Source organism: Ovis aries, chromosome 5 (genome assembly GCF_016772045.2).
Source record: "Ovis aries strain OAR_USU_Benz2616 breed Rambouillet chromosome 5, ARS-UI_Ramb_v3.0, whole genome shotgun sequence".
NCBI classification, from domain to species: domain Eukaryota; kingdom Metazoa; phylum Chordata; class Mammalia; order Artiodactyla; family Bovidae; genus Ovis; species Ovis aries.
Window position 1 is genome coordinate 10,008,745 of NC_056058.1, and position 27,398 is coordinate 10,036,142.

Below are 27,398 nucleotides of genomic sequence, written 5' to 3' on the forward strand. Positions count from 1 at the left end.
CTTTTGTGTGTGTGTGTGTGTGTGCGTGTGTGTGCATGCTTCTTGTGGTGGTGGCTTCACTAGCTGTGGAGCACAGGCTCTAGGTGCACGGGCTTCAGCAGTTGCAGCACGTGGGCTCAGTAGTTGTGACGCGCAGGCTTAGTTGCTCCCTCGCATGTGAGATCTTCCGGGATCAAGGACTGTGAACCCATGTCTCCTGCACCGGGAGGTGGATTCTTTACCACTGAACCACCAGGGAAGCCCCACCACCCCAACCCCTGCCCACTCCCATTAAGTTATATAATGAGTAGTTTTGATTGAAGAAATGATTTCCAGGTTTGGTTGGACCCAACTTGGGGTTCAGGACTTCAGGAAGGTGGGGAAATGGGTGGGAAGTAAAAATAGGGCTTCTTGCACCCCACCACTCAACATGGCTGGCTCTGACACCCAAAACTGTCTCACAGAATTAGCTGCACGGGTTGAGTGACTTGCTTTGCCAACCAGGACTTATTCTGGGCACTCCTTCCTGGAAGTCTCATTAATTCTTGGGGCTCAGCGAACATTTCCAAGCAGACTGCTGCTTCTTGTCTTCCATCTAGGGTCACACCCCGGAGCAGCAAAGCACACTGGGAAGTCCCAGAAAAGAAGACAGCCTGTCTGCCTGCTGCTGCCTTCCGTTACATGATCCCAGAGGATTCTCCTTTCCCTCCTGAGCCTTTGTTTGCTCACCTGGCAAGTGGGGGGAATATTCCACTTTGCTGGGTTCTTGGGGAGGATTTCCACGGAATCTGACTACCTTTACATTTCTGAACTCACCTCCTGGCGCTTTCCTCTCTGCTCATCCCACTCCAGCCAGATGTGTGGTCCTGTCCTCAGATGTCTGCTCTTGCAGTTCCCTTCATCTCTGGTTTTTGGGGGCTTGCTTGCTTCTTCTCACCACTCAGGCTCGGTTCAAATGTAACCCATGTAACTCCTCAGGTTACATGGGTTCCAGCACCACTCTTAGCACACAGTCTAATGTTGCTCTCACAGCTTTTCATTTTTTCTTGAGTCTCTGTTGCTGTTTTTTAAAGTATAGTTGATTGACAATGTTGTATTTGTTTCAGGTGTACGACAGAGTGATTCAGATATATCTCTATATATTCTAGATCTCTCTCTCTCTCTCTCTCTCTCTCTCTCTATATATATATATATATATATATGTATATATAATTTATGTGTGTGTGTGCATGCCCAGTTGCTCAATCATGTCTGACTCTTTGCGATCCCATGGACTGGGATCGCCTGCCAGGCTTCTCTGTCCGTGGGATTTTTCCAGGCAAGAATTCCAGAGTAGGTTGCCAGTTCCTCATTCAGGAGATCTTCCTGACCAAGGGATTGAACTTGTGTCTCCTGCATTAGCAGGCAGATTCACTACTACTCAGCAACCTACATATTATTTCTCAGATTATTTCCCCTTATAGGTTATTACAAAATGTTGACTACAGTTTCCTGTGTTATATAATCAGTCCTTGCTGATTATCTATTTTATAGTTAGTAGCACCTCACAGCTCTTATGAACCTTTTTTAAAGGTTTTTTTTTTTTTAATGCAGACCATTTTTAGAGTCTTTGAATTTCAGTGAATTTGTTACAATATTGTCTCTATCTTATGTTTTGGGTTTTTTGCCAGAGACATGTGGGATCTTGACCAGGGATGGAGTCTGCATCCCCTGCATTGGAAGGCGAAGTCCCATCCTAGACTCTTAAGTGTTAATGTCTCTGCTTACTGTGTCATTTAGTGGGGAAGGGGGACTACATTCCACACCCTGCAGGAAGTTATTTTAATGCCTTTTGCAGAGATAGAACTTAGGCCCCAGGCAGTGGGAGCTCAGAGTCCCAACCACTGGACCACCAGGTAATTCTCTTATTATGTCTCTTATTTGTAGTAGACCACAGAATCTAGGGATTTGTCTTCTTTTTTCACTTTTTCTACCAGGGCCTCGCAGAAGAAAGTGTAATGTTGGCCGAACTAGGAAACAGCAGCTCAGAGAGGTGGAGCCACTTTCTCAGTGTCACACAGCAGAATCTGAATTAGAACGTCAAGTTCTGAGTCTATGCTTTCTTTTTCCTTTTTCCTTGGTCTCTGGTGGGAGTTGGAGCACAAAATTTAAAGTGTTAAAAAACTGTCATCAAGCTATTTTTAAAGGTCAAAACTCATGCCAAAAAAAAAAAAAAGTAAAAGGTAAGATTCTACCCTATACTTGCATGATTTCACTTCTCCCTAATCCCAGTCCTGACGGATTCTGTGTTTATTTAAAATTTTGCTATTTTGTTCACTATGGATTTATTTTCCCCCCATTAAATTTGATATTTAAAACATAACTGCAATATTGCATTAGAATATTATTCATCCTGATGGTCGAATTTTTGTACCAAAGACGCTCAACCTAATACAGACCCCGCTTCTGTCTCTTCTCTTTCCCTAGAGAAACTGAGGCACATAGGAGGGCGGGAGTGGGGCAGGAACGGGGGAGGGATAGGAGAGCGTGTGGAGCTTGGTTGAGCAATCCGAGCTGCCCCGGGAAGGGCTGGACGCTGACCTTTGCTTATCGCTCACGGTGGAAGCAGCTAATTAAGTCCCCCGCCTGTGGGAGACCTTTCGCAGGGCAGCCCGCACCTCCTGCGGGGCCGAGATAGCCGCGGTCGCCCCGGCAGCCGTAACCTTTCCCGGCCCGAGGCGGCGGGGAGGCGGGAGACAGCCAGACGAGCCTAAGCGGAAGCGGTGGCGGGGGTCGCTCTGTGACTGGGGCCCGGGATCGAACCCTGTCTCGTGTCCCCACCTTCATCCCACCGCCGTAGGGCAACGGCGTGGGGGGCGGAAGAGAGCACCCGGTGACGTCATCGAACCCGGAGCCCGGCCTCCGCCACCAACGTCACAGACAAGCAGCGCTGCGTCACCGTATTCCTCCCCTGACGTCAGCGCGCGAGACCAAGAACTGGCCCACCGGGAAAGGTAGAAGTCTGAAGGAAGAGATCTTTCCTTTCTCGCTCTTTACATTTGGTAAGGCGTTTAAAGTACGCAAGAACGGACTACCACTCCCAGGGGGCTTTGCGTGGCGCGCATGCGTATAGGTGCCAGCTGGAGAGCGCGGCAAACCTTTGGGTTAGATTGACATCCCTTTAGTCTAACCAGAAGACAGGCTTTAAGGCAGCAAACCAATCCCGACCTCACAGACCCCACCCCTTTATTCTTAGCCCGATGCTTCCTTGGGGGAGTGACGGGCTCCACTGCCTTTGAAGGCTCAGTTTCCTTTGATGGACATTAACACTGGTGAATCAGAGCGCCGGGAAGTCGAGAGGGTGTTGAAAAGCGTGCCTTGGGGCCAATAGGTTAGCGGCAGGGCCTGGCGCCGTCCAATCACTTTTCCCGGTGTCGCCAATCACCCTGGACCCCGCCCCCCGAGCGTGACGTAAGTAGGGTGGGTAGCAACAGTTGCCCCGGTGAAGGAAACGGAGGCGCCATAGCCACGGTAGTCGTGGCGACCAAGCAACCCGGCAACGCGAGTCAACAACAACAACCGCCCGGCCGACCCCCACCCCCACCCCCCCGGCCCGGCCCGGGGACCCCGGCACGTTCTGTCCCCCTCCCAACATCGCCTCCGAGACCTCTGGAAAGCCCTTCCGCAGAAAGAAGTGGGAAGAAGCCGAGGTAACCGGGCGGCCCCAGGGTGGCAGGCCGGGCCGGGGAGGGCGGCGGGGCCCGGGCGGCGGGTGTCGCTGTGGTCAGAGTCTTGGGGGAAGGGGCGGGCGGTCAAAATGGCGGCGGCGACCGTCGGGGCCGTGGGGGAGGGGGGCTGGGGCCCGGCTGGGGCGACACCACCCGCCCCCGGGCCCCGCGGCCCGGCCCCCGCGAGGGGCGGGCGTTCGCAAGCCGGCGGCGAGTGGAGGTCGGCCGGCCCGGGCGGGGGGCTTTTATATGTCGGGAGGTACAAGGGGGCGGGACTTGGAGGGTTGGGCCAATGGGAGTGAGGGAGGGGCGAGGCGGGATCTAGGTGGATGGGCGGGGCCAGGCCGTAAGGTGTGGTTGGGGGCCGGCCGGTGCCCCGGGAACGGGGTGGGGCAGCTGCGCTTAGGCCTTGCTGCTCCCTGAAGCTATGGAGGCCACCTGTTCCTCGTCACTTTAGAACCTGCCAGTACTCAGTGCCTACCATACCTAGGCCTCAGTTTTCCATCCTGTAAAGTGGGTTCAGTCATTGCCGTCTCTCCTCTTTTTTTGCATTTCAGGCCTCCTAATTCCTTTCAGAAATTTCTCGTTTCATCCTTGAAGTTTTTACTCCTATCTACTGTTTCTGAAAGTGTTTTATAGATTAACTGTTGGTCTTGATGTCAACGTTGCTGTTCCCTCCTAAATCTACCTTTTCTTTGAGAGGAGGTGAGGGTGGAGAGTTTTTGAAGCTGTGGGCTAGGGATATGACTTTAGTCTGGATGATTTGGTTAGCAGAGAGCAAAGGCTTTGGCTGAGAGACATGATCTTGGGTGGCTGAGTTAGAGGAACCGAAACTTGATTGCTTCTCTGTGGGCAGCTCTAAGATCTCCTTCCTGTTATCCCTGGACAGGGGGCTTATTCCTGGAGATTGGGCCATTCCTAGTTTTTCTGCCTATCCTGGGCTTCCTCTCTGGGCATGGGGAGTAAATGGCTCCTGAGGAAGTTTCTGAAGCAGCTTCTCTTGGTCAGACACATGTTTTTGTGTCAATCAAGTTGGTGTCAGCTGGATCACATGTCACTGAAGAGGTACCAGCCTCCAGAGCCACGTGGGGAGGGAGCGGGGACACTGAGGTCAGAGACAAGGGGAAGTGCTCTACTTTGTTAGAGGAGAATCTGAGTGACTGTTTTGCTGGGCAACAAGATCTGCCAGCTTGAGGAAGATTTTTTAAAATAGCCAGCCAAGCCAAGTCCACTGTGCTTATTCTCCATTTTGCTTTGGAGCTTGGCATCAGCAGGGCTGACAGCAGACTGCAGCCGTTTTCTTTTAAAATCAATCAAACTTCAAGAAGAGATGTTCCAGGTTCTCCTAAAGCTTTCCCCCAGAAGTTTGAGATAAGGCTGGGAGAAGGGATGTCACTTCTCCAGGGACTTTTCCCAGGTCAGAACCTCTTGAAATTTAAGAAAGGGAGAGATTTAATTTTTCAGTAAAGATCTAGAAATAACCACGTTGTCAATCATCAGCACCTGTTAGAAAGGCAAATTCTGAGGCAGAAAGTGGTGTTACTGATGATCTAGTCTCATTGACTGCTTCTTCCACTCTCTGTGACCCCCCCTTCCCTACCCCATCCCCCATATCTTTGGCATTTGAAAGGCCCAAGCCCAGAGCAGTTATTAGACTCCAGAAGGGAATACTGGCTTTGGTTGCTTGTTTGAAACAATCAACTGCTCTCTAGCTGTGTGCTCCTGGGCAAGTAAGTTAACATCTCTGGCCCTTAGTTTCCTCCCATCTAAACAAGGGGCAGTGATCATCGGTCACAACTTTAATCTCATGTTACGGTACTGTGGATCCCATAAAAGAATACATGTTGAGCATCAGATACATAGTAATTGCTCAGACTTTGTTGACTGCTACTGTTATTATGACGATTGTCACTTCCTGCTCAGCCCTTGGAATTATACCACTCGCATTTATTTTTATCATCTCAAATCGGGTGACAGCCTAGTGGGTTTAAAGCTTGACTCACTTGCTCGTCCATGTGGGCCGATGACAGGGATCCTGGGAAGCCGGGTCCTAGGACTCCAGTTTCTAGTGGGAAGGTGTCACTCTCCTAAGACCCTTCTCCAGCCTTAGGAGAAGACCCAGAGAGAAAGTTTATCCCTGGGCCCAGGCTCAGACTCAGCCTTCTGGGAAGCAGCTGGATAAGCTGGGGCACTGGGTTTCATGGAAAAGTGGGGACCTGGGAAAGGTGTCCCTGGAGTTAAGTGGCTCACCCTCCCCTCCTGCCACACGCTCCAGCATCTTGGGGCTGAAGACAAGGGTTGGGCCAGACAGGACTCTTCCCCACTCCTCCACCTGCCAGGGACACCGCCTCCAGAGAGCAACTGCTTGGTGCACAGTCTTCCTGGCCTAAGGGGCCTGTTCTGGATTCGGAGGCATCACCTGCCCCTGTAGCACAGCTGCAGGAGGCAGTAACTTTTCCGCAAGCCTCTCTCACCAGTCGGTAGATTTCAGCCGTCTTTGACATCACTAGCAGGGTGTTGTTCCCAGCATTGTGGACACTTATTTGGCAGTGAAAGTGGAGCGGAGTCCCAGCTGTGTGCTTGTCAGTGTTCTCGTAGCTGGGAATAGAGTGATGGGCACCCTTACCTTTCTGGTTGTGGAGGGAAGAAGAAAATAACCAAACAGGATACAGGGCCAAGAAAAAAATGAAACAGGAGTATGTGCTCCAGAGGGCTTGTAAAAGGGGTGCTTGAGACCTGACAAGGTGACCTATGAGCTGAGACATGAGTGATAAGGAGCCAGTAGGCGGAGATGAGGAGAGCATGCCAGTAGATGGAAGAGCTGGGGCAAAAGTCCTGAGGCAGGGGAAGGCCTGGAGCATTTGGGAAGGAGTGATATTGTGGCTAGAACATTCAGAGCGAGAAAGGGGCCTGGAAGGGGCCAGATCCCATGAGGCCCTGTAGGTCATGGAAGGGGCTCTGGTTTTTATTCTCTGTTATGGAGAACATTGGAACCTTTTCAACAGAGGAGTGACACAATAGGGTTTGTATTTCAAAGACTTAAAAAGGCAAGAGTGAAGCCAGGAGCCAGTGATGAGTGGGTCCAGGCAAGAGATGATGGTAACCATCAATACTAGCATGATATTGATAAAGATGGAGGGAAAAGCCTAGCCTTAGGATCTGTTCTGGAGGAGTTATTGATAAGTCTTAAAAACTAACTGGTGGGACTTCTTTGCTGGTCCAGTGGCCGAGTCTGTGCTCCCAATGCAGGGAGCCCAGATTTGATCTCTGGTCAGGGAACTAGGTCCCACATGCTGTCAATCCTGTGTGCTGCAGCTAAGACCTGCACAGCTAAATAAATAAATACATGTCTAGTGGTTAGGACTCTGTGCTTTCGCGGCTGGGGCCCAGGTTCAACCCCTGGCTAGGGAACTAAGATCCCACAAGCCACGTGGTGTGGCAAACGAACAAATAAAAACACCTCCCCCCCCAACACACACACACCACCAAAAAAAAAAAACCACCACCAAACTGGATACAGAGGATGAGGGAAACTCACACTGTTATATTTAATTTCCCCATTCCCCCAGAAGTTCGTTTTTGAAGCCAGTCTACAGGTGAAAGTGAGGTTTTCTTTCATTTCCTTGGGAGGGCCTTGTCCAAGATGTACAGCTAAACCTTTACCTGTTTTTTACGGCCTGTGATCTGAGAATGTTTTTACATTTTTAAGGACATTTTGTGACATGAATAATATATCGTGATATGTGAAAATTACGTAAAATTCAAATCTCAGTGTCTAGTAATAAACTTTTATTGTCACACAGCCACGCACCTGCTTGTTTACATATTGACTACGGCCCCTTTCACACTCCAGTGGCAGAGCTGAGTCACTGGAATAGACTTGTCTGTCCTTGGAGTCAAAAATCTTGACTTCTGGCTGGCCCTTCACAGAAATATGCCAGCCCATGTCCTAAAGAATGGATTCAAACATTCTCCAAAAACAGGTCTTGGCTTTGAAGATAGGTGCAGCCATTGGTGCATTTTTTGGCAGTTTCATTGCTAAGGAACAGATTTGCTGAGTCATGCTCAAATAGATGGGGAACACATCTCATCCTGTATAGATATTTGTGACTTATTCCTCTCCAGGGAACACCCTCCCAAACTCTGCTTAACCTAGCCTTCCACAACTGGAAAAAAAAAAAAAAGGGAGGTTCCCTGGTGAAATAATTATGGGAAATTTGGCATTCAGTATCATTCTTCCTGGAGACTACAATGCCAATGCTGAGAAGGTCTCCAATAGAGAAGCTGGCTTAGCTGTTTTATCCATCTCCCCTTCCCCATTTTGAGCTCAGTTGTGTCAATGCCACCTCCCCCTGTCCTTGAGCGGAAACAAGGAGGCCTGCAGGGTTTGCACCTTGAGGGGGAGAAAGCACCAGCAAGTGCAGAGGTTTTAAAGCCCTTTTGTGGTGGGAGGGGGCCACAAGGGGCCACTCTCCTAAGGCTAGGAAAGTCCGGGCCAGGGCTTCTCAGTGCCCGCAGTACAACCTGCCCCAGAATTATCCAGTCGACTAGCTCAAACAGCAGACTCCAGGGTCATCCCAGACTCTGTCAGTGGGCCTAGGAACCTGCATTTAGCTGACTCCCCAGGTGAGGCTGATGAACACCAGAGTCAGAATCTCCGCTTGGTGCCTGTTTCCAAGAGCTTGAGGATTGTGTCTCTCTCCTTTCCCCTCCAACCCCATGGATGCTTGTTGAGTGACTAATGATAATAGCAACTTCCACTTCTCAGTGCTTATTTGGTGCTCTGCTGATCACATTGGATCTTTGCAACAGCCCTGTGAATCAGGTGTTATCATCCCCACGCGAAAGATGGGGAAACTGAGGCCCAGAGGAAAATCAGTTATATGTTCATGAACTAAGAGACAGGCCAGGGTTCAAGTGGAAGTGTGTCTGATACTGGTAGACAGGCGCTGATCAGCAGCAGTGACTCGAGCGTCCAATCTGGACCAGGGTTTGGACCCAGTAATGCAAGGAGGTCTGAGGAGGCGGGCCGCTCTAATGCTGGCAGGAAGGAGTTTGGGGAGGGCAGGGGCTGGTGCAAGGTGTTTTCCCTGTGTGCTTCGCAGGCAGTAGCCTCTCCCTCTCCAGGTGAGCAAGTTCTCCCTGCTACCTGAGTCCCTGGCAGGCCACCTTTCCATCCTGCCCAGTGAGCAAACCCAGAACCACTCCCTCAGACCTGGACCAGGGCCCTTGTTGCCGTCCCTATCTCTGTAATGACCAGGCTTGGCAGGGAGGGTGGCCTCAGGGCTCTGCCAGCTCTGTTCACACCAGCCACCGGAGCCTGGCATACCCCAAGCCCAGCAAGCCCACCCGAGTGCAGACAGCAACCCTTGTTTCCTTTGTACTTAGCAGCCCAAAGCAGGGAGGCAGGGCCTGGAGGCTTATAGTCTTGTTTAGAGCCTTGTTCAAGGGCCCTGGGCAATGAGGGGAACCAGAGCCATTCCTTAAGTGCTCAGGCTGCACCAGGAGCTTGGCCAAACACTGCCCGCACCATCAGACGGAGCTCTGCAGCAGCCTTGCACTGTAGGCCTGCTACCCTCCCATTGCACAGATGGGGCAGTGGAGGCCCAGGGAGGGGCACCCTCCCCACAAGTCACACAGCGGGGAGGTAGTCAACTTCAAGTTGTGCACAGGCCCATCCAGGGTTTGTGACTCACCTGCCTTGCCCCCTGCTGACCTGGATTCTTCTTGGGTTTGGCATCCAGGGGCAGAGTCCAGATCCCCAGAGAGCGAGATACAGGGAGGTGTGAAGGACACAGGCACCACGGTGCTGCCTGGCCTGTGGTCTCACTCGGGCTGCTCTGGTGGGCTCCCCGCCCGAGTTCTGCTGCTCCAACCAGAGCCTTGGGTAGGTGGCATTGCCTCTGTGGGTGGGCCTTAGGTGTCTCCATCTGAAAAACAGGAAAGATGCCATCTACTGACTGTGAGCCCTGGGCCTGGCTCCCTGAGTAGGGCTGTGGGCTAACAGCACATATCTGGGGGTCAGAGAGACCTGGCTTCAAATCCCTTTCCTCGCTGGTTGCTGCCGCAGGCCTGTGCGCGGGTCACTCCTGAGCCTTGTTTTGTTCATGGGTGAAATGGGCGCAGTGGCTCCTCCCTTGCCAGCCTGCTGTGAGGAGGTAATCACAGTGATCACCTGGGGTTTCTGATCACCAAGTAGCAGTTGTTTTTCTCTTCCCCTTGAAAAATCTCTTTTAGTCGCCCTGCAGCTGGCTGGCTGTGGCACACAGGTGCTCGAGGATTAACGCAGAAGAGCCTCTGGCTCAGCCCTGCAGTGCCATGCTGCTGAAGGCCACAGGTCACCGCGACCCCACAGGCAAAGCTCTTACACTGAGATTCTTCTAGGGCCACCAGGGACCACGTAACTGTGAGGGGTGGAGCTTCTCCTAACCACTCGTGCATTTGTTCCACTGTCCCTAGAAGCTCCTTAGTGAAGGAGCCGGGCGACCGGCGGCCCACTCCCTGCAGGGGCAGGGCTTAGCGAGGGGCGGGGCTTAGCCCGGACGCAGCGCCTCACCCACAGTCCTTGCCTCACACCCAGCGCCTGAGCTGCACGGCGGACGGCTCGCAGCCAGGAAAGCTGCCTGTGCATGCTCAGGGGGCCCCGTTCTGAGGTCAGCGGGGCCTTCCAGGCCTGCTCTGTGGCCAGGGCCTGCTCCTAGCCCAGTCGCCCCAGGCCCCAGAAGGCCACTGTTCAGGGAGGAGCTCACATCTGGCGTCGCCACCTACAAATGCCCTCGTTTCTATGGCCACAAGCAGCTCAGGGGGCTTTTTGGACTCAAAACACCTTCCCCGTGTCTGGCATTCCGCCGCCCACCCCCCCTCGGGGGATGACACTCAGCCAAGAATCCAAGCCCAGATGGCAGACAAGGAGGGGACTGGAAGAGGCTGGCTGGGAGACAGCTTTCCCCACGGCCTTCCTTCCCAGCAGTTAGCCCAGTAGTCCAGTGCTCAGAGAGCCCAGGGTTCAGACTCAGTCCCACCTCTTCCTTGCTTGGTGGGCTGGGGCAAGCTCCTTAACCTTTCTGAGTCTCAAGCACGGACGCGATTGTTGCAGAGTTTTAAATTAAGTAATGCAGAGACTAGATTCTATGTGCTTCCACTGCCTGGAGTAGGGGTTTGATCCCTGGTCGGGGAACTAAGATCCCACATGTCATCCAGCCATGCCCAAAAAATTAAAAAATTAAAGTTAATTGTAAAGAAAGTATGCAGGGCAGTGTCTGCAGGCACCCTCGGGAGAACTGCATTATTTGTTTCTGGGCAAAAGTCGGAGGTCTCCCAGCCCAGGGGTCCCCCAGGCGCTGGAGCCTGCGAAGGAAGAAGGCAGGAATCCTGGGTCAGGGTGAGTGGAAGAGGCGCAGACCAGCCCTGGTCCATCCTCAGTTGCCATGCAGCGACGGGTTGGTTAGATCTTGCCACCAGCCTTGGGATGTAATTAAGCTGCTGATGAACCCAAACGTGTCTCTGGGGAGCCAGGAGCTGTCCCTGGTTTCCTCTGCCTGTAGATTAATTCTTGTTTTTCCTTCTTTTTCTCCCTCCTCTTCTCTCTCCCCCCTCCCTCCTTCTTCCCAAGCAAGCAAAAAAAAAAAAAAAGCCTTATTTATTATCATTTTCCCCACTGTTGGCATGGCAACACAGGCGTACGTTACTGAGTTACAGGCGGCCCCGCAACCATCCCAGCCACCACAGGCTCCGCCACAAGCCCAGCCGCCACCGCCGCCCTCTGCGGCACCCCAGCCCCCCCAGCCCCCCGCCACCGCCGCCACCCCCCAGCCCCAGTATGTCACCGAGCTGCAGAATCCGCAGCCCCAGGCACAGCCACCGGGCAGCCAGAAGCCGTATGTGACAGAGCTCCCGGCTGCCCCCACGCCCTCGCAACCGGCCGGCGCACCCACCCCGTCCCCGGCGTCCCAGCAGTACATCGTGGTCACCGTCTCCGGTAAGTGGACGCGTGCTCGGAGCCAGGACACCCTGTGAACAACTCCAGCAGGAGTTTGGGGGAGCCTAGCCTTCTGGATGTGGGGGCATCCCGGAGCCCTCCCGTCATCACTTATTGTGCCGATCACCTGGAGGGCAGTTTTTAACTGTCTCAGGTTCACAGGTGGGATTTGCGGGACATCTCTGGGGAAGGCTTCCCTGGTGGCTCAAGACAGTAAGCGATCTATCTGCAGTGTGGGAGACCCGGGTTTGATCCCTGGGTCGGAAGACCTGAGGAGAGCATGGCCACCCACTCCAGTCTTCTTGCCTAGAGAACCCCATGGACAGAGGAGCCTGGCGGGCTACAGTCCATGGGGTCGCAAAAGAGTCAGACACGACTGAGCGACTAACACTTTGACTTTTTTCACTTTCTGGGGAAGAAGTAGTCAGACCAAGCAGGGAGGACTCTGTACCCCCCAAAATCCTCCCCGCCAGGGTAGCTCTTTGAGCTGGTTCTGTCTCTGTCCTCAAGTAAGATGTCACTCAATGAAAGACTTGGGCAGTGGAGTTAGTTTGCAAACGCCTGCTGGAACTGGAAGGGGAGCATTCAGCCGTCATCCATAAAGGGACTGTAACAACTTTGAGTGACTTCCCTGGTGGTCCAGTGGTTAAGAATCCACCTTACAACACAGAGGACCCGGGTTCGAGCCCTGGTCGGGGAACTAAAATCCCACAGGTAGCAGGGCAGCTAAGCCTGAGCGCTCTGGAGCCTGCACAGCCGATACAACCAAGACCCAACACAGTCAAAAGTTTAAAAAACAAAAAGTAACAGTTTTGAGCTCAGGGGCTGCCTGTGAGGTGGTCCCAGCTGCAGTTCAGGGAGGTCCACTGGGAGGTCTGGAGGGGTTGCTCCCCCTCCCTTCCGTTTCATTTTTGACAAGACTTGGGCCAAGCAGGGCTCTTGGTTGGGTGAGTTCGTGAGTGTGTGATGTGGCCAGGGGATCCTGTTTGTCACTGCAGCCGCCCCCCTGAGGCTGTGGAGCAAATGACCAGGAAGCTTGGGCCATAGCACCCATGGTTCCTGCCTCAGAGCATCTTCCCTGCGCCCGCTTCCTCTAGAATGGGGGCAGGCTGAGCAGAGGGAAGCAGAAGCAGAGTCAGGACAGGTGGTCCCTCCCCTGAGGGAGAAGGTGGAGCTCAGATGGACTTCCCTGGCTGCCCAGTGGTTAGGACTCTGCGCTTCTACAGGGAACACAGCTTCCATCCTTAGTTGAGGAACTAAGATCCTAACATCCCACACGCTGCATGGTGCGGCCAAAAAAAAACCACAGGCGGCTCTCAGGACAGGACTGGGCGTCTTCAGTGGTTTCTGATGTTCCCTGTGTAGAGGGGAGGCTAGCCCAGGTCTTTCCGCAGTGGAAAAGGAAGTGGTGGGGATCCTAAGGGCATTCTGGAAGGCTGTGGAAGGTGCAGGTCAATTAACTTCACCCTAGGACAATGAAGAGTCAAAACTGGTGGCAACTGACACGGCCTCGTGGGACCATGATGGAAGCAGCTGGGCCCTGGCAGTGTCCTGGAGGCTCCCGGCAGTGTCAGGGTCCCAGGGAGGGTGGGGGGCACGGGGGGGGCGGGCTCGGGACAGTGACTCTTTGCAACACAGACTGGTGTGGAGGAGGGCTGGCATGTGAGAGTCAGCTGAGTACAGAGCAAGGCCAGGCCCAGGATGTGGCCAGGGTCTCCAGGCCACATCTCCAGGGGGTTCTCAGCGCTGCCCAGTATCCTCACCAGCATCGTGCCCACTCCGAAAAACCCAGGCCCCTGGCTGCGCCCTCACCTCTAGCACCTCCCTCTCATTCCGTGTTCTTAACCCCCAACCCTGCTCCCGACCTCCCTGCGGACAAGGCATCATCATGTGACAAGAAGGACCCCATCTCCCACCCACCCAGCCTCCCAGCCCCCAGGGTCCATCTGCACCCACCAGCTCTGCTTTCCTGCTGCCGGAAGGGTGAAGTGGCCCCATGGCAGTTCCAGGCTGCCCCTCCAGGACTTCTGCCGTCCCAGCCTCATCACTTAGTCCCTCTCTGGTAGATCTTTTCTACCTGCTTGTAAAAATACAGCAACTCCCATTTTAACCAGGGCCCCCAGGGCCCCCAGGCCCTGCACCTCCTACCGCTGTCGTCCCATTTTCTTCCCCTAGTTGTCGTTTAGTTACTAACTCATGTCTGACTCTTTACGACCCCGTGGACTTATAGCCCACCAGGCTCCTCTGTCCATGGCATTCTCCAGGGAAGAATACGGAAGTGGGTTGCCCTTTCCTTCTCCAAGGGATCTTCCCAACCCAGCGATCGAACTCGTGACTTCTGCATCTCCGGCATTGGCAGGCAGATTCTTTACTACTGAGCCACCTGGGAAGCCCTCCCTTTAAGTCAGAATTCCTCAGAGAATTCATCCTCCCTTGCTTAGTCTCTGCCTCTTCACTCGGAGCTCTGTCTCCTTAACCCCAGAGTCCCAGGCAGGATCACCCATGGCCCATCTTGTCAATCCAATGGTCACCCTCTGTTCTCCTCTTCCTTGGCCTCTGGGCAGCACGTGACAGTTTCTCCCCCTCCCCCCCTGCCCCCCCAGAGATGCCCTCCGCTCTGGTCTCTGCCCACCTCTCTGCCTCCCCATCTCAGTTCCCCCTTGCTCCTTCCTCCTCATGTCCCTGACCTTGTGCACCACGACCTCATCAGCTGAGGCCTCCTCTCTGCTCCAGGGCCTTGTCCTGTCCCTCAGCCTCTTATGCCACCTCTGTACGACAATGCCCACGTTGAGGTCAGGACCCAGGGACTCGGCCCTGAGTCCTCGCCACCTGTGACCCATCCACGCGGTTCCACAGACCTCTCAAACCAGCATGGCCTGATGGCAGTCTGGAATTTCTTTCCTTCTTCAAATCTGGCCTCCTTAGAGACTTCCTTGTCCTAGCAAATATCACCCTCTCTCTCCCCCCACCCCAGGCCTGGGTCAGCCTTGACTCCTGTCTTACCCATACTTTTTTTTTTCCTGGCCACATGGCGTGGCATGCAGGATCCTAGTTCCCCAACCAGGGATCAAAACCATGCCGCCCCTGCAGTGGGAGTGCAGAGTCGTAACCACTGGACCACCAGGGAGGTCCTCTGTCTTACCCATCCTTGAGCAAGCAAGCTGTCTTGGCTCCACATCCTAAGCCCAACCAGAACCCACCACCTCTCCCACCTCCCGGCTCTAGCCTCTGTTCAGACCCTTCACAGTCCTCCCCAACAGCAACCAGAGAGAGCCTCTTGATAACTGTTGATTCGATTCCATCATGTCCCAGCTCAACCTGGATTATTCTAAAGCAGGTGGCCCTGGGGGCACTCTCTGAGAAAGCCTGGCCTGGCCTTTCTTGCCCCTAGGAGATCTGGATCCCTGTAATAGAGACCAGCTCCATACTCCCTGCGCCACTACTGACAAGTGTCCAGCCTCCTGACTCTGGCCATCCAGGCCTGCTGGCCACCCAGCCCCACCTGGTATCAGCCTTCCCCCCCACATTCCTGCTTCAGCCCCACTGGCCTTCCTGTGGCTCTGCAAACCTTCCAGGCTCAATTCATCTCTGGGCCTTGGCACTCTCGTTGCCCTCTGCCTGGAGCTTGCCCACCCCAGACCCTCTGGTGGCTCATCCCTCATGAATGCTGACCTGACCCAGCTCAGCGCTCCCATCCCATCTCAGGGCCTCTGCACAGCCGAGAGCAGGCAGGAGGGGTTGCCTGTCGCCGCTAGAGGACTTTCCATAGCCCCCACGGCATCTTATTGGCCTTGGACCTCCTGAGTGCTGGCTTTTGCTGCTTGCTGTGTCTGGGGTCCCCAGAACAAGGGTCTGGAATGGACGCACGACTGCAGACCCCAGCATTCCCCAAGTCCCAGCCCATCTCCTCTCTTCCCTTGTCTTTTCCAGCTCCTCCCAGCACCCCCCTCTCCCACCCTCAGGGAGGCCCTGGTACCTACTGGTCAAAGCCTTCGTTACCCCCCTCCTGGCCCCCACTGTGCCGTGGGGCACTCAGTGTGGATGGGTTGCGGTGTTGACGTGACCGGTTGTGGGTGTGAATCTCTTCTTTGCTCAGGCAGTGGCTTCATTATCTTTCACAGTGGTCCTGGGGAACTGCCTGTCCCTTCTGCTCCTGGTTCTGCCAGCAGCAGGCCTGTGCCCGGGAATAGTTACCAGGCATTGCTTTCTCGATTTGTTCTATGAGGACTCCTGCGGCTTCGCTGACCCCTCCCCCACCCCTGGCAGTGATTTCTGAGGGTTCCTTTGTAAGCCTTAGAGTCCCTTTTATCTAAGGGTGGCCTCTAGGCCACGTGAGCCGGTCCTGGGGGTGGAGGTGGGAGTGTAACTAACACCAGCAAAGGCTGCAGCAAGGTGTCTGGGGCTCCTCCGAGCCAGAAGCAATGTGAGCTGAGCAGGGACCCAGGGAGTTGCAGGCAGGAGGCAGGGCGGGGCCCCGGAGCCAGACCTGGAGCTCAGACTGGAAGCCAGCCAGGAGCGCCGCCGCCCTAGAAGCAGCTCCTCTCGCCCAGTCCTCGGGAGCTCTGCCCTAAGGTGACTTTGGAGGTGATGGGAAGGAAGCTCAAATTTCCAGCTTAGGAACAATCCTCTAGATCCGTAAGTCCCCGTCCTCAGAGGCCACCAGGCTATCACCCGAAACCCAAGTGGAAGGAAGACCTTGTGAGTCCTGCCGGCCATCCCTAGAAAGATGAGACCAAGCCGGTGGAAGGGGGTAGGGCTGGACTGAAGAAGGGATCATGTCCAGCCTCTCTTCCCTGCTTCTGTCTCACTTGGAGCCACTGGAAGTCCAAGACTTGCATCAAGAAGAAGGACCCGGAAGGTGTTTATCAGTGTCCCCAAGCATAGATGGGGAAACTGAGGTTGGGACAGACAAGGGACCCAGGGCCCTGGGGGCATCAGGAATCCACAGGCTCCCCTCCCAGTGAGCCTTTGACTGAAATCATTGGCAGAACGGGAGCAAAGGATCAGGAGGAAGAGGAACAGACGGCCCCATCTGTGGTCCGTGGTGACCTGGTTCCCGTCTTGGAGTCCAGCCTCTCAGGCTTCCCTCCGTCCTCTCCCAAGCAGCTCAAAGTGACCTGTGAGGCCAGAGTAGGTCTCAGTGAGGAAGTTAGTGCAGGGGCCAGGGAGGAAGACACGCTCATCAGATCGAGGCACAGGAAATCAGCTGCCGCTTCCTGGCTAGAGATTTGAGATGGCAGGGCCCTCTCTGGCCTGTGTGTATGTGCAAAGTGGAACTTGCAGACAGATGCTGATGCCCCAGGCACACACGTGCACACACAGAGCCAGGGCAAGACACTGTGGCAGGGGTCCCACCTTGGCCACAGGAAGCCCCTCGTCTAAAGAGTAGACTGTAGAATCTCACCTGCTCATCCTTGTGCTGCAGCCTGGCCAGGATGGTGGTTCCAGCCTTGAGGGCCACCCCTGAGGCAGGAGATGGGCAAGACTGCCTCCCGGAGCTTCCTTGTCCCAGGTGATGCTGGATCCCAGCAAGCCCCCAGGCCCCCAGCTGCTCCAGGTCCCCACTCAAGGACCCAACCTTGCCCTTTTCATCAGAGTACCAGGGCGTTGGAGGGGGTGGGAGAAGCCCCCAGCTCGCTTCCCACCCTGAGCCAGGCTGAGCCTGCCACGGGCCTCCTGGGTCAGGCACTGACCCTGAGGCCATGGACACCCAGGCGTGCGGGGGCCCCCACGGGACTGGGTGCTTTCTCGGGTTTCTCCCCACGGGCCGGCTCAGTGAGGGCCTCCTCTTTGATGATGACAGGGAAGCCTGAGTTGTTGCAAGGGATGATTGCAGCAAAACAGAGGAATCAGTGTCTCCTGGAATGAGGTGCAGAGTTGTCCCAGGGCCTACCCCACATCTGGCCCACACCTAGCGTACACACAGCCATGTGTTCTGCTTCAGACTTGGCCCCTGAGGTCTTTGCTTCTACTTGCGTGCCACCTTTCTGTTCTAGCCAGTGCCTTCTCCATATCTCCCTGCAACAGCCGAAGCCTAGCTCCCCACTTTAGAGGCTGAGACCCAAAAGGATGCTCCGAGCCTTTTGTGTCCCCCATAAGCCCCCGGCTCAGACACATGCCTCTTTACCCACATGCCTGAGTCTGCATTCCCCTGCCTTTGGGGCCTCAGCCTAGGCCTGGCCTGTGACTCTGGTCCCAGCCCCACCCCACCTCTGAAACTGCTGGGCGTAACCAGGCGACAAAGAGGGTGGGGTGGCTGGTGTCCCAGCTGGGATGAGGGTCTCCCAACCAGTGCCTCTGGGGACACTCTCCCCATGCCCCTCCCCCTCAGCTCCCCTGCTAATCACTTAGCAAGATGTGCATGAAACCCAACCTGCACCTTCCTGATAGCATCTCTGGGTACCAGCCTCCCTCTTGACCCCAGAGCATAGCCCCAGCCCCTCAAAGGCCCCACTCAGGCTGGCAGGGAAGTATGTTTATCCCAAGAGGACTGCCAGGAGCGCTGGGGGGATTAGCTCCCCAAGGCTGCAGGTATAAAGCCACCCGCGCACCCTGCTGTTCCTGGAGAGGTGGGCAAGGATCAAGGAGTGCCGGGCAGCTCCTGGGGACAGACGGGCAGGGGCTGGGGGCGGGAGGGGGGCACCATGTTCTATGACTGCCTCTTCTCGGCTGCCTGTCAGCGTGAGTACCTGCCCGCCCAGCCCCTCTCCCGCCCCCCTCCCGCGCCCCACCCCCACCAAGGACAGGGAGGCTCTGACAGTGGCAAGGGAGGAGGGGGTGTTTGACAGCAGGCCGGTGAAACTTTCTGGGGTCACTCCTCTGACCAGCTTCTGTTCCTGGGAAGCCAGGGGTCACCTCAAGGCAGGTGGTCCTGATGCTTTCCAGGGCTGTGGAACCCCTGGGAGGTGGGGTTGATGGGGTCGGTGATGGTCCACAGTCCTGCCTGCTGGGCAAAGGAGTTCATCTCCCCAAGCCTCCACTGCATCTTGGCTTGTCAGTCAACCCTTCTGGACACTGACTTCAGGACAATTAAGGGAGGGGGTGCGGCTGCTAATGGGTGTTAAGGATTATAGGTCCTTGTGGCCCACAGCCCACTCCAATGGGCAGTCTTGGGGCTGGCCAGGGGCCAGGCAGGATTCCTGGAGAGGCCTAGCCTCATCTGGAGCTGGCTTCAGGCAGCAGCATCCATCTCGACGGCCTCAGGCTCAGGGTGGGATTGGAGGCAGCAGGCAGAGCTGACCTGGTGACCTTTCCCTACAGAGGGTGCCATGCGGGCCAGCGAGACTGTGTCAGAGGCCAGCCCGGGCTCCACGGCTAGCCAGACCGGAGTCCCCACTCAGGTGGTTCAGCAGGTGCAGGGCACCCAGCAGGTAGGACACGCCCTGCCCCCGGGGTGGACAGAGAGCACACCATGCGGGCAGTGAGGCTATGGCCGTAGCGACCTTGCTTCCCCCCACCCCGCAGTCCTGCTGCTGGAACCATCTGCTCACCTGTTCTTATCAAGATGCTCACTGCTAAAAAAAAAATCACTACCCCTCCACCCTGCCTTTCCCCCACCCCAGCCAGGCCTCCCTGGAGAAACCAGCCCGGTTCAGGTCTTTCCTCCTTTCCCCACAGCGGCTACTGGTCCAGACAAGTGTGCAGGCCAAGCCGGGCCACGTGTCACCCCTCCAGCTCACCAACATCCCGGTGCCCCAGCAGGTAAGCTCCCCACCTCTGGCCCCCACGCCCCGCTCTCAGAGCCTCCCCAGGGTGTAGAACCAACCCCCGTAGCCTGCTCGGATCTGCCCGCACCAGCCTCGAGGATTTGGGGCCTACCCTGGGGTGGCCGGTGAGGCCGTGTCAGTCAGGGCCCATGGGGCAAGAAGGAGGTGCAGGAGTCATCTTAACAGAGAGACCTGAGGATTGACAGGAACGCGGCTGGTGGGTCCAACCCTGATGTTCCAGAGCAGAGAACCCAAAGCCAGTTAGGAACCAAGAGCCCAGCACCGGGAGCAAGTGCACGGTGATCTGTGGGCTGCAAGGCCGCACAACAGCTGCTGGGGTCTGGCACGGACTGGGACAAAGTCCTGCCCAGTCTCCAGGGTGGGAGCGCATTTTGAGGCCCATGGAACCAGGCTCCCTGGGAAAAAAACTTCAGCTCTGCTGAGTATGGGCTCCAGGACCTTGGGCAAGTGCTTCTGCTGTCCCAAGCCTCGCTGTCACCCTCTGTGAAATGCGGGAGCCACCATGCGTTGGGACTGTCTGGGCGATTCCGGGAGCCGGCAGGCAGGCAGCACTAGGACAGCACCTGGCTCAGCACGTTGTTGAGTCACTCAGTCGTGTCCTACTCTTTTGTGACCCCGTGGACTGTAGCCCACTAGGCTCCTCTGTCCATGGGATTTCTCAGGCAAGAATAGTGCATTGCCATTTCCTTCTCCAGGGGATCTTCCCGACCCAGGGATTGAACGAACCCACATCTCCTGCATTGGCAGGTGGGTTCTTTGCCACTGAGCCACCAGGGAAGCCCCTGGCACAGCACAGGTGTACATTAAAAACACACAGGCCAGGGGATTTCCTTGGTGGTCCAGTGGTTAAGACTCTGCACATCTAATGCAGGGAACTCGATCCCACATGCCTCGAGGAGGGCAAAAAAAAAAAAACTACATGCACACAGATCAGTGTCAGTGAACTATGGTCCTTCTCCCTTTTCGTTCCAGGCTCTCCCCACGCAGCGTCTGGTAGTGCAGAGCACAGCCCCGGGCGGCAAGGGTGGCCAGGTCTCCCTGACGGTGCACGGCACCCAGCAAGTGCACTCACCCCCTGAGGTAGGTGGTGGCCCCTTCAGCCATCCTCCCCGCCCCGTCCCCAAAGGAGTGAGGACTCCCTCCTGTGAAGTCCCCGTTGAGCCTGGGTGAGGGGGGCTCGGCCGCTAGACTCTGCTCTGCTGGCTCTGGGCTGAGTTTGGCCCCAGGAGGAGGCACCTTCTCTCCTGGGCCAGAATGGATCTCAAAGTTCCAGCTCTGGGCCCTGCATCCCAGGAAGCAAAGTGGCTCTCTTCCAACCATAGCGTGAATACTTAGGACCCCTAATTTCCACGTGGGTGTGGAGGCAGGTGAGCCGTGGATGGCTGGGAGGATGGGTGTCAGCAGTCAGACTTTGAGGTCCCAGGCTCAGCCATTCAGTCCTGAGGACTCTGGGCAGGCCCTCAGAGCCTTCTGAGTCCACAGTTTTCTAGGCATGAAACAAGTAATAATACCCACCCCTCATCTACTTCCCATGACACAGAGCTGATGGGGGCTCTGCAGCCGGCCCACCCAGGGTCAGCACTTGGAGCCACCACTCACAGCTGTGTGGCCCTGCACACGTCCCTTCCCATCTGCACCTTCACAACTCATCTGGAAAGTGGGGACCCCCAGACCTAGCCTTTCTCACCTCAGGGCTGCAGTCCAGCTGCTGATGGAGGCAGCTGGGGGCCACTGAGCGGAAGCCAAAGTCCCCACCCTTCTCGCTGGGGAAGATGGGCTTCCCCAGCATCTCTGGGCTGAACTCTGAGCCTTGCCCTGGGATCCCAGGGGCTGCAGGAGGGACCAGGCGTCTGGACACCCAGGGCAGTTATCAGCTTAGGTGGCTGGGAGACGTCCCCCCGGCTGTTGTCCTTCCCGAATAGCTCTTGGGACAGGGTTTTGTCAGGGCCTGGCTGCCCCACACACTCTCTATGCCTCCTTCCCTTGCAGCGGTCACCGGTGCAGGCCAACAGCTCCTCCAGCAAGACGGCCGGGGCCCCCACGGGCACAGTGCCACAGCAGCTGCAAGTCCATGGTGTCCAGCAGAGTGTCCCCGTCACCCAAGAGGTGCCAGGCCAAGGCGGGCGGTGGCAGGGGCAAGGGGTGCCAGCCCAGCGGCCGCTGCATCCTCCTACAGCTGTTTGTCGGGGTGGTGGTGGGGAAGCCAGTGGGGGTCCAGCCCTAGCCGGCCACCGGGGCTTGCGGCAAGCAGCTTTGCTTCTCTCCAGACTCTTCCTTCTCATCTAAATACTGGCTTCTGCCCTGAGGGCCAGGGAGCTAGGTGGTTGGGGCTGCTGCGGAAAGCACCTCAGACTGAATAGGCACTGGAAACAGATTCAAGAAACAACCTTGGTATCTCCAGGCCCATTTGTCTGGAGGCAGTCCCAAGGCCAAGTCCTGGCTCGCCCCCAAGGGGCTCAGGGAGAGGCCTCAACCTGTTAAGTCCATGCCCCATCTTCCAGAGGAGGCCTCACTCTGCGCTGCCAGCCACCGTGGCCAGAGCAGGTTATAAGGCAAGGGTTGTCTGTCATCTGGTCATTACCAGTCGGTTGGGGGGTGGTTCCCAGGCCCTCAGAAAACCAGATGAAAGCCATAGATCCTCTCCCTGGAGGAAAGCAGAAACTCCACCCTGAAGGACTCAACAGATATGCTCCAGCCAGGCACCACAGCCCCTCGGAATCCAGCCCTGGGTTCATCACTCGGCTGCTCCCCGCCTCCCAGCTTCTGTCCCTCACTCTGTCCTGAGGGTAATGCCGGCGTCCCGCCATAGCATGGAAGTGAGACCTGCGGGATGACCATGTAGGCAGTGGGGGTGGAGAGTAGGGGCCCACCTCAGTCAGCTCCAAGTTCAGCTCTCAGTCCTACTTCCTGTCAGCCTCACCTGGTAGAGCATGGGTTCTCCATGGCGCCCAGAGTCAACTTGGTAAGGAGCCTGGAAGCCACATGGTGTGGCGCCAGCAGTGAAAAGCTGGAGAAAGGCTGATGCCAGTGCTGGGGGAAGGGGGTGGCGCTCGAGGACAGGCGGGCAGCCATGCTGGCCGTGGCTGTCGCAGCCTGACTTGCCTTTCCCTCCCCGCAGAGGTCGGTGGTTCAGGCCACTCCACAGGTGCCCAAAGCTGGCCCCGTGCAGCAGCTCACGGTGCAAGGACTCCAGCCGGTCCATGTGGCTCAAGAGGTGTGTGTCTCCCCCACATGCCTCTGGGCAAACTGGGGCTCAGTCGCAGGGTGGGGTGGGGGGAAGGTGCAGGCCCCTCAGGCCACAGGGAGGGAATGGAGCCCCCCTGGGGGGGGGGGGGTCTGGGTGGGGGGAGGCAGCTGGAACCTTGAGAAACCCACCCCTACCCTGGACTCCCAATTCCAACCATGGGCCTCAAGCCTTCCTCTTTGCCAGCACCGGGCAGTTCAGGGCCCAGGCTTTGCTAAGAGAGAGCTCTGGATTGTCCATTCCCTGACACCGGGTGGGGGTCTTCTGGTCGGGTTGCTGCCTAGTGTCAGCAGCCCGGTGGGCGGTGGAGGCCTGGAGACCCACCCGCTGCCGGCCCCGGTGACCCCGCAGTGTCTCTGTTTGTCCTCCAGTGCTCAGGCAGTCAGTTTCCCGCTAGGAAGGCAGAGCAGCAAGAGCCCTGGCCCACGCCGCCACCGGAGCCGCCGCCGCCCCGGCCGCCCACGCCTGGGCCCGGGCCGGGTGCGCTGGCCCCGGAACCGCCAGCTTGCCGCGGGGAGGCCCCGCAGCTAGGCAGCCCCGAGCCGCTGCCGCCCCATTACGAGCCGGGCGCCGAGCAGTGGGTGGAGCTGGTGGGCTTCCTGCCCCCGCACCTGCTCCTGCCGCAGCAGAAAGTGGTCCTCGAGCCACTACCCGGGCTGCCGGCCCGAGCCAGCCCCGACCAGAGGGTCAGGATCCAGAGAGTCCCCCAGGTGCTAGTGTTCGGCACGGCCGCCACGGCCCTCAAAGTAGGTGGCGGACGCACGGGCGGGGGTGCGAGGGGCGGGCGGGGGCGGGATCCGCCGGCCCCGGCCCGCGCCCGGCCCCGCAGGCCCTTTAGACCCCACCTCCACCCAAACAGCCTGGGGACCCATCTCTGATTACCCCCCTCCGCCCCCTACCAAAGCGGGCCCCTGGTCCCAGGCTCTGCCCCTACAGACTGGGATGGGGGATGGGTGGGGAACTCAGGCCCCGCCCCCGCCCTGCTTTGTCAGTAGTTCCAGATTCTGGCCCACCAATGGGGGCCCCAGCCCTTGTCCCGGCTCCGCCCGTCGCATCCTGTGCACCTAGGCCCCGCCCCCATAGGCAGGGTCCCTCCCTGTTGCAGGCGCCTGCAGCCATAGCTAGTTCCCTGCTCCGGCCTAAACATCAGGCTTGTACCAGAACTTGGCTCTGCCGCTGGGGTTCAGCTTTCATGCCCGCAGTAGGGCCCTGTCTGGGGTCCCTTCCACCCACCTCACCTCAACCCTACCCTTGCTGTCCCCAGTCCAAGCAGAGAGGCCTGGCTTTTCCTGACACCGCTGTGCCTCATTCCCAGCCCTGGCCCTGTCCAGGGTGTTCAGAGAGCCCCTAAGTGCAGCCTCCCAGCCGGAGACCTGGGAGTCCCCGTGAGCTTGGCCAGCTGCCAGACTTTGAGAAGCAGGGAGGTGGGGAGCCAGCCCACCCCTGACCCTCTGCGTCCCCTTCCTCCCATGCCAGGTGCAGCAGCTCCAGCAGGTGCCCGTCCCACACGTGTACCCCAGCCAAGTGCAGTACGTGGAGGGTGGCGATGCCAGCTACACGGCCAGTGCCATGTGAGTGGGGCGGGGGTGGGGGAAGGGACAAGAGGAGGAGCATGGGTCTGCTCAGGATCCCTTCCCAGAACTTGAAGCCCCAGTCTCCGGCAGACCAGCTAGCCTTCAAGGTGAAAACAGGCGATAACAGTGAAACAGAGGGGACCCTGGCATGTTGGAAAAGGCATTCCAGTATAGCATCAGGCTTTGGAGTCAGGGAGGGGGGTCTGGTTCTTTGCAAAAAAACAAAAAAACATGGATTTCCCTGGCAGTCCAGTGGTCGACACTCTGTGCTTCCAATGCCAGGGGCGCAGGTTCGATCCCTGATCAGGGAACTAAGATCTGACATGTCACAAGACATGGCCTGAAAAGAAATTGCAAAAAAGGAAAAGAAGTTTAATTTTACAAGATAAAATTTTTAATGAGTAGGGACCGTTAAACAGTGAAAAAGAAATCTTTACTCCTGATCCCCAACCCTGCCCCAGAGGAGATGCTGCACCCCATTTCTGTTTCCTCCCTGAGATGCTCTGAGAATAGAAATTACCTGCTTTGTGTGCTGAGAAATAGAGGCAGCGTGTTCTGTCCCCTATTTCTTCCCCTGCCACATAGCTCCGAGCTCTTCATGTGGGTCTCGGTTACCCTCTTTAATCGCCGTGTGTAACTCCACTGCTCAGTTGCAGCATGAATGTCATATGGCCAGTCACCCCCAGCTAGCACGCAGACGACTTCCACTCTCTGGTGCTGTACACAGCTCAGTACCTGCCGTATCAGGCATATGTCAGCCCCAGGCCTGCCCTAACCTCGACTCTGGCTCCCTGCTGGGGATCCTCCACACACCGCCACCTTCTGTCTCCCCTCTCCACAGTAATAATTCAGGACTTAGATTTATTCTAGTTGTCCATTCAGCTTCCCAGGGGGCACTAGTGCTAAAGAACCTGCCTGCCAAGGCAGGAGATGCAGGAGACGTGGGTTTGATCCCCGGGTTGGGAAGGTCTGCTGGAGAAGGGCATGACAATCCACTCCAGTATGCTTGCCTGGAGAATCCCATGCACACCTGAGTTGTTTGCGTTTTGAGAAGTCTCATGACTTTCTTTGCATTTGCCTGGTGTCTTTCTCATGTCCCAACCACCTGTCCCTGTGGGCATGACGCTGGGGGTGGATTAGCTCATGGAATGACTTGGTCCCTGGGTCCTGATGCTGCAGGTGTGGGGCCCCGGCCCCTGCATCATGGTCTACAGCATCCAGCGACCTCATGGTTCTGTTGATTTATTTCCTGCACTGCCTGGCTCTCATCTGTGCAGGTGACCAGTGCTGGTGGAGGCCACAGAGGACATTCCAGAGAGGCGCTTAGCTCCTGAGGGCCCCCGAGGGCTCTTCTGCCTCTCCCCGGTCTGTCTTTGGTTTCTGATTCAGTTCTTCCCTCTGTGACTATAGTGTGTGAGTGATCACAGCGTCTGCCGTTACCCTCAGATTCTTCCGCTATATGACTTTCTTGAGGGCATCATATCTTCTATCTCTCCCTCACAGTGGGTCATTTCCACGTTTCCAGCCGTTTGCTGGTCTGGATTCCTCCTCTGATTAAAGCCACACCCCTTGGGCTTCTATCCTTGGCCCTGTTTAGCTTGTGTCCAGTTGTGGTCGTTCGGTCGCTAAGTCGTGTCTGACTCTTTGCAAACCCGTGAACTGCAGCACATCAGGCTTCCCTGTCCTTCACTGTCTTCTGGAGTTTGCTCAGACTCATGTCCACTGAGTCAGTGATGCTATCTAACCATTTTAATCTCTGCTGTCCCCTTATTCTCCTGCCCTCAATCTTTCCCAGCATCAGGGTTTTTTCCAGGGAGTTGGCTCTTCGTATCAGGTGGTCGAGGTAGATACAGACATTCATTCCTGTAGTCATTCAGCAAGCAGTTGCCATAGCAACATTTTCCGAGCGCACACTGTGCGGGTAGGGTGCTGGGCTGGTGTTGGTTCCTGCCGGGGGGGGGGGGTGGCTGGGGCGCTTAGCAGTACTGGCTCAGGCCCCACACTTCTGCAGTCGCTCGTGCCGTGGATGTGGACTATACAGATGTGTGAACCAGTACACAGGGAACAGGAGCTGCATCCTGGGGTCTGATGGGCGATGCTGTACACCAGGAGTGACCGCGCCCCCCACCCCCACCTCAGTTGCTCTTCTTGCTGCCCTGGGAGGCCCACAGGACTCCCGTCCCCAGCGTCCTTCAGCACCTTCTGGATGCACCTTCCCTCCCTTTCTGGATTTTAACATTTTAGCTTATGTTTTTTATAATTACTTTTATTTTATTTCTTTATTTTTGGCTGCACTGGGTCTTCATTGCTGCATGGGCTTACTCTAGCTGTGCCAAGTGGGGGCTACTCTGGTTGCGATGCACAGGCTTCTCATTGCAGTAGCTTCTCTCGTTGTGGAGCACAGGCTCTAGAGCTCCTGAGCTCCTGAGCTCCAGAGCACAGGCTCAGTGGTTGTGGTGCAGGGCTTAGTTGCTCCACAGCGTGTGGGATCTTCCCAGACCAGGGATCAAACCCATGTCTCCTGTATTGGCAGGCAGATTCTTTATGCACTGAGCCACCAGGGAAGCCCAGCTTATGTTTTCAAATGACTAATACATTGTGCATGCGAGCCAAGTTGCTTTGGTTGAATCTGTCTCATTGTGACCCCACAGACTGTAGCTCACCTGGCTCCTCTGTCTATGGGATTCTCCAGGCAAAAATACTGGAGTGGGTTGCCATTTCCTTCTCCAGGGGATTGAGAGGGCTCAAAAACAAAACCTGTATCCAACCATGTTTAGTGAGGTGGCTGCCCCCTGTCCACACACCCTCCACCCCGATGAATGGCAGATACAGATAATGAAATGCCATGCGATCTCTCCCTTCTTCCCAAAGTATCATCCATACCCCTCCCTGCCTCTTTTGTTCACCTAATGGAACATTCTGGACCTTGTTCTTTGATGGGACCTCAAGACCTTCCTCCTCCTCTCTCACCCCCACGTAGGATTTCATCAGCTTTTAACTTGACATCCCAGTAAAGATAGACACCACCCCACTCCAACCCCCCTATCCATCCATGTTATTCTTGCTACGATTTGCAGCCTTGAGTTCATGTGACCGAATAGTTGGAGACCTCTCCAGGGCAGGATGGGTCGCTGGGTCAAAGCGAAACACATGTGCACCTTAATAGTCGTTGCTGACCAGCCCCTCATG

General features: G+C 56.3%; 1 protein-coding gene and 1 long non-coding RNA gene across 5 annotated transcripts in view; one reads left to right on the forward strand and one right to left on the reverse strand.

Annotated features, from left to right (window-relative positions):
* The first annotated feature begins 3,459 nt into the window (after nt 1-3,459).
* The window catches only part of RFX1 (regulatory factor X1), a 33,230-nt gene continuing 9,291 nt past the window's right edge, over nt 3,460-27,398 (forward strand). The window contains exons 1-9 of one of the 4 annotated variants that reach the window (XM_042249825.2): nt 3,460-3,668; nt 11,299-11,664; nt 18,925-19,034; nt 19,282-19,365; nt 20,364-20,471; nt 21,381-21,497; nt 22,510-22,605; nt 23,007-23,381; nt 24,112-24,206. In XM_042249825.2, the coding sequence (XP_042105759.1) occupies nt 11,352-11,664; nt 18,925-19,034; nt 19,282-19,365; nt 20,364-20,471; nt 21,381-21,497; nt 22,510-22,605; nt 23,007-23,381; nt 24,112-24,206 (1,298 nt within the window). In that variant the 5' untranslated portion in view covers nt 3,460-3,668; nt 11,299-11,351. Of the gene's footprint in view, nt 3,669-10,258; nt 11,665-18,924; nt 19,035-19,281; nt 19,366-20,363; nt 20,472-21,380; nt 21,498-22,509; nt 22,606-23,006; nt 23,382-24,111; nt 24,207-27,398 lie in introns of those variants that run through there. The other 3 variants (XM_042249827.1, XM_042249823.2, XM_042249824.2) reach the window with 3 other exon arrangements.
* LOC121819596 (uncharacterized) lies at nt 4,116-10,204 on the reverse strand. The gene is made up of 2 exons (XR_006059835.2): nt 9,718-10,204; nt 4,116-9,616 (listed from the first exon to the last, which is right to left on the reverse strand). It is a non-coding gene; the product is annotated as an uncharacterized LOC121819596 (long non-coding RNA).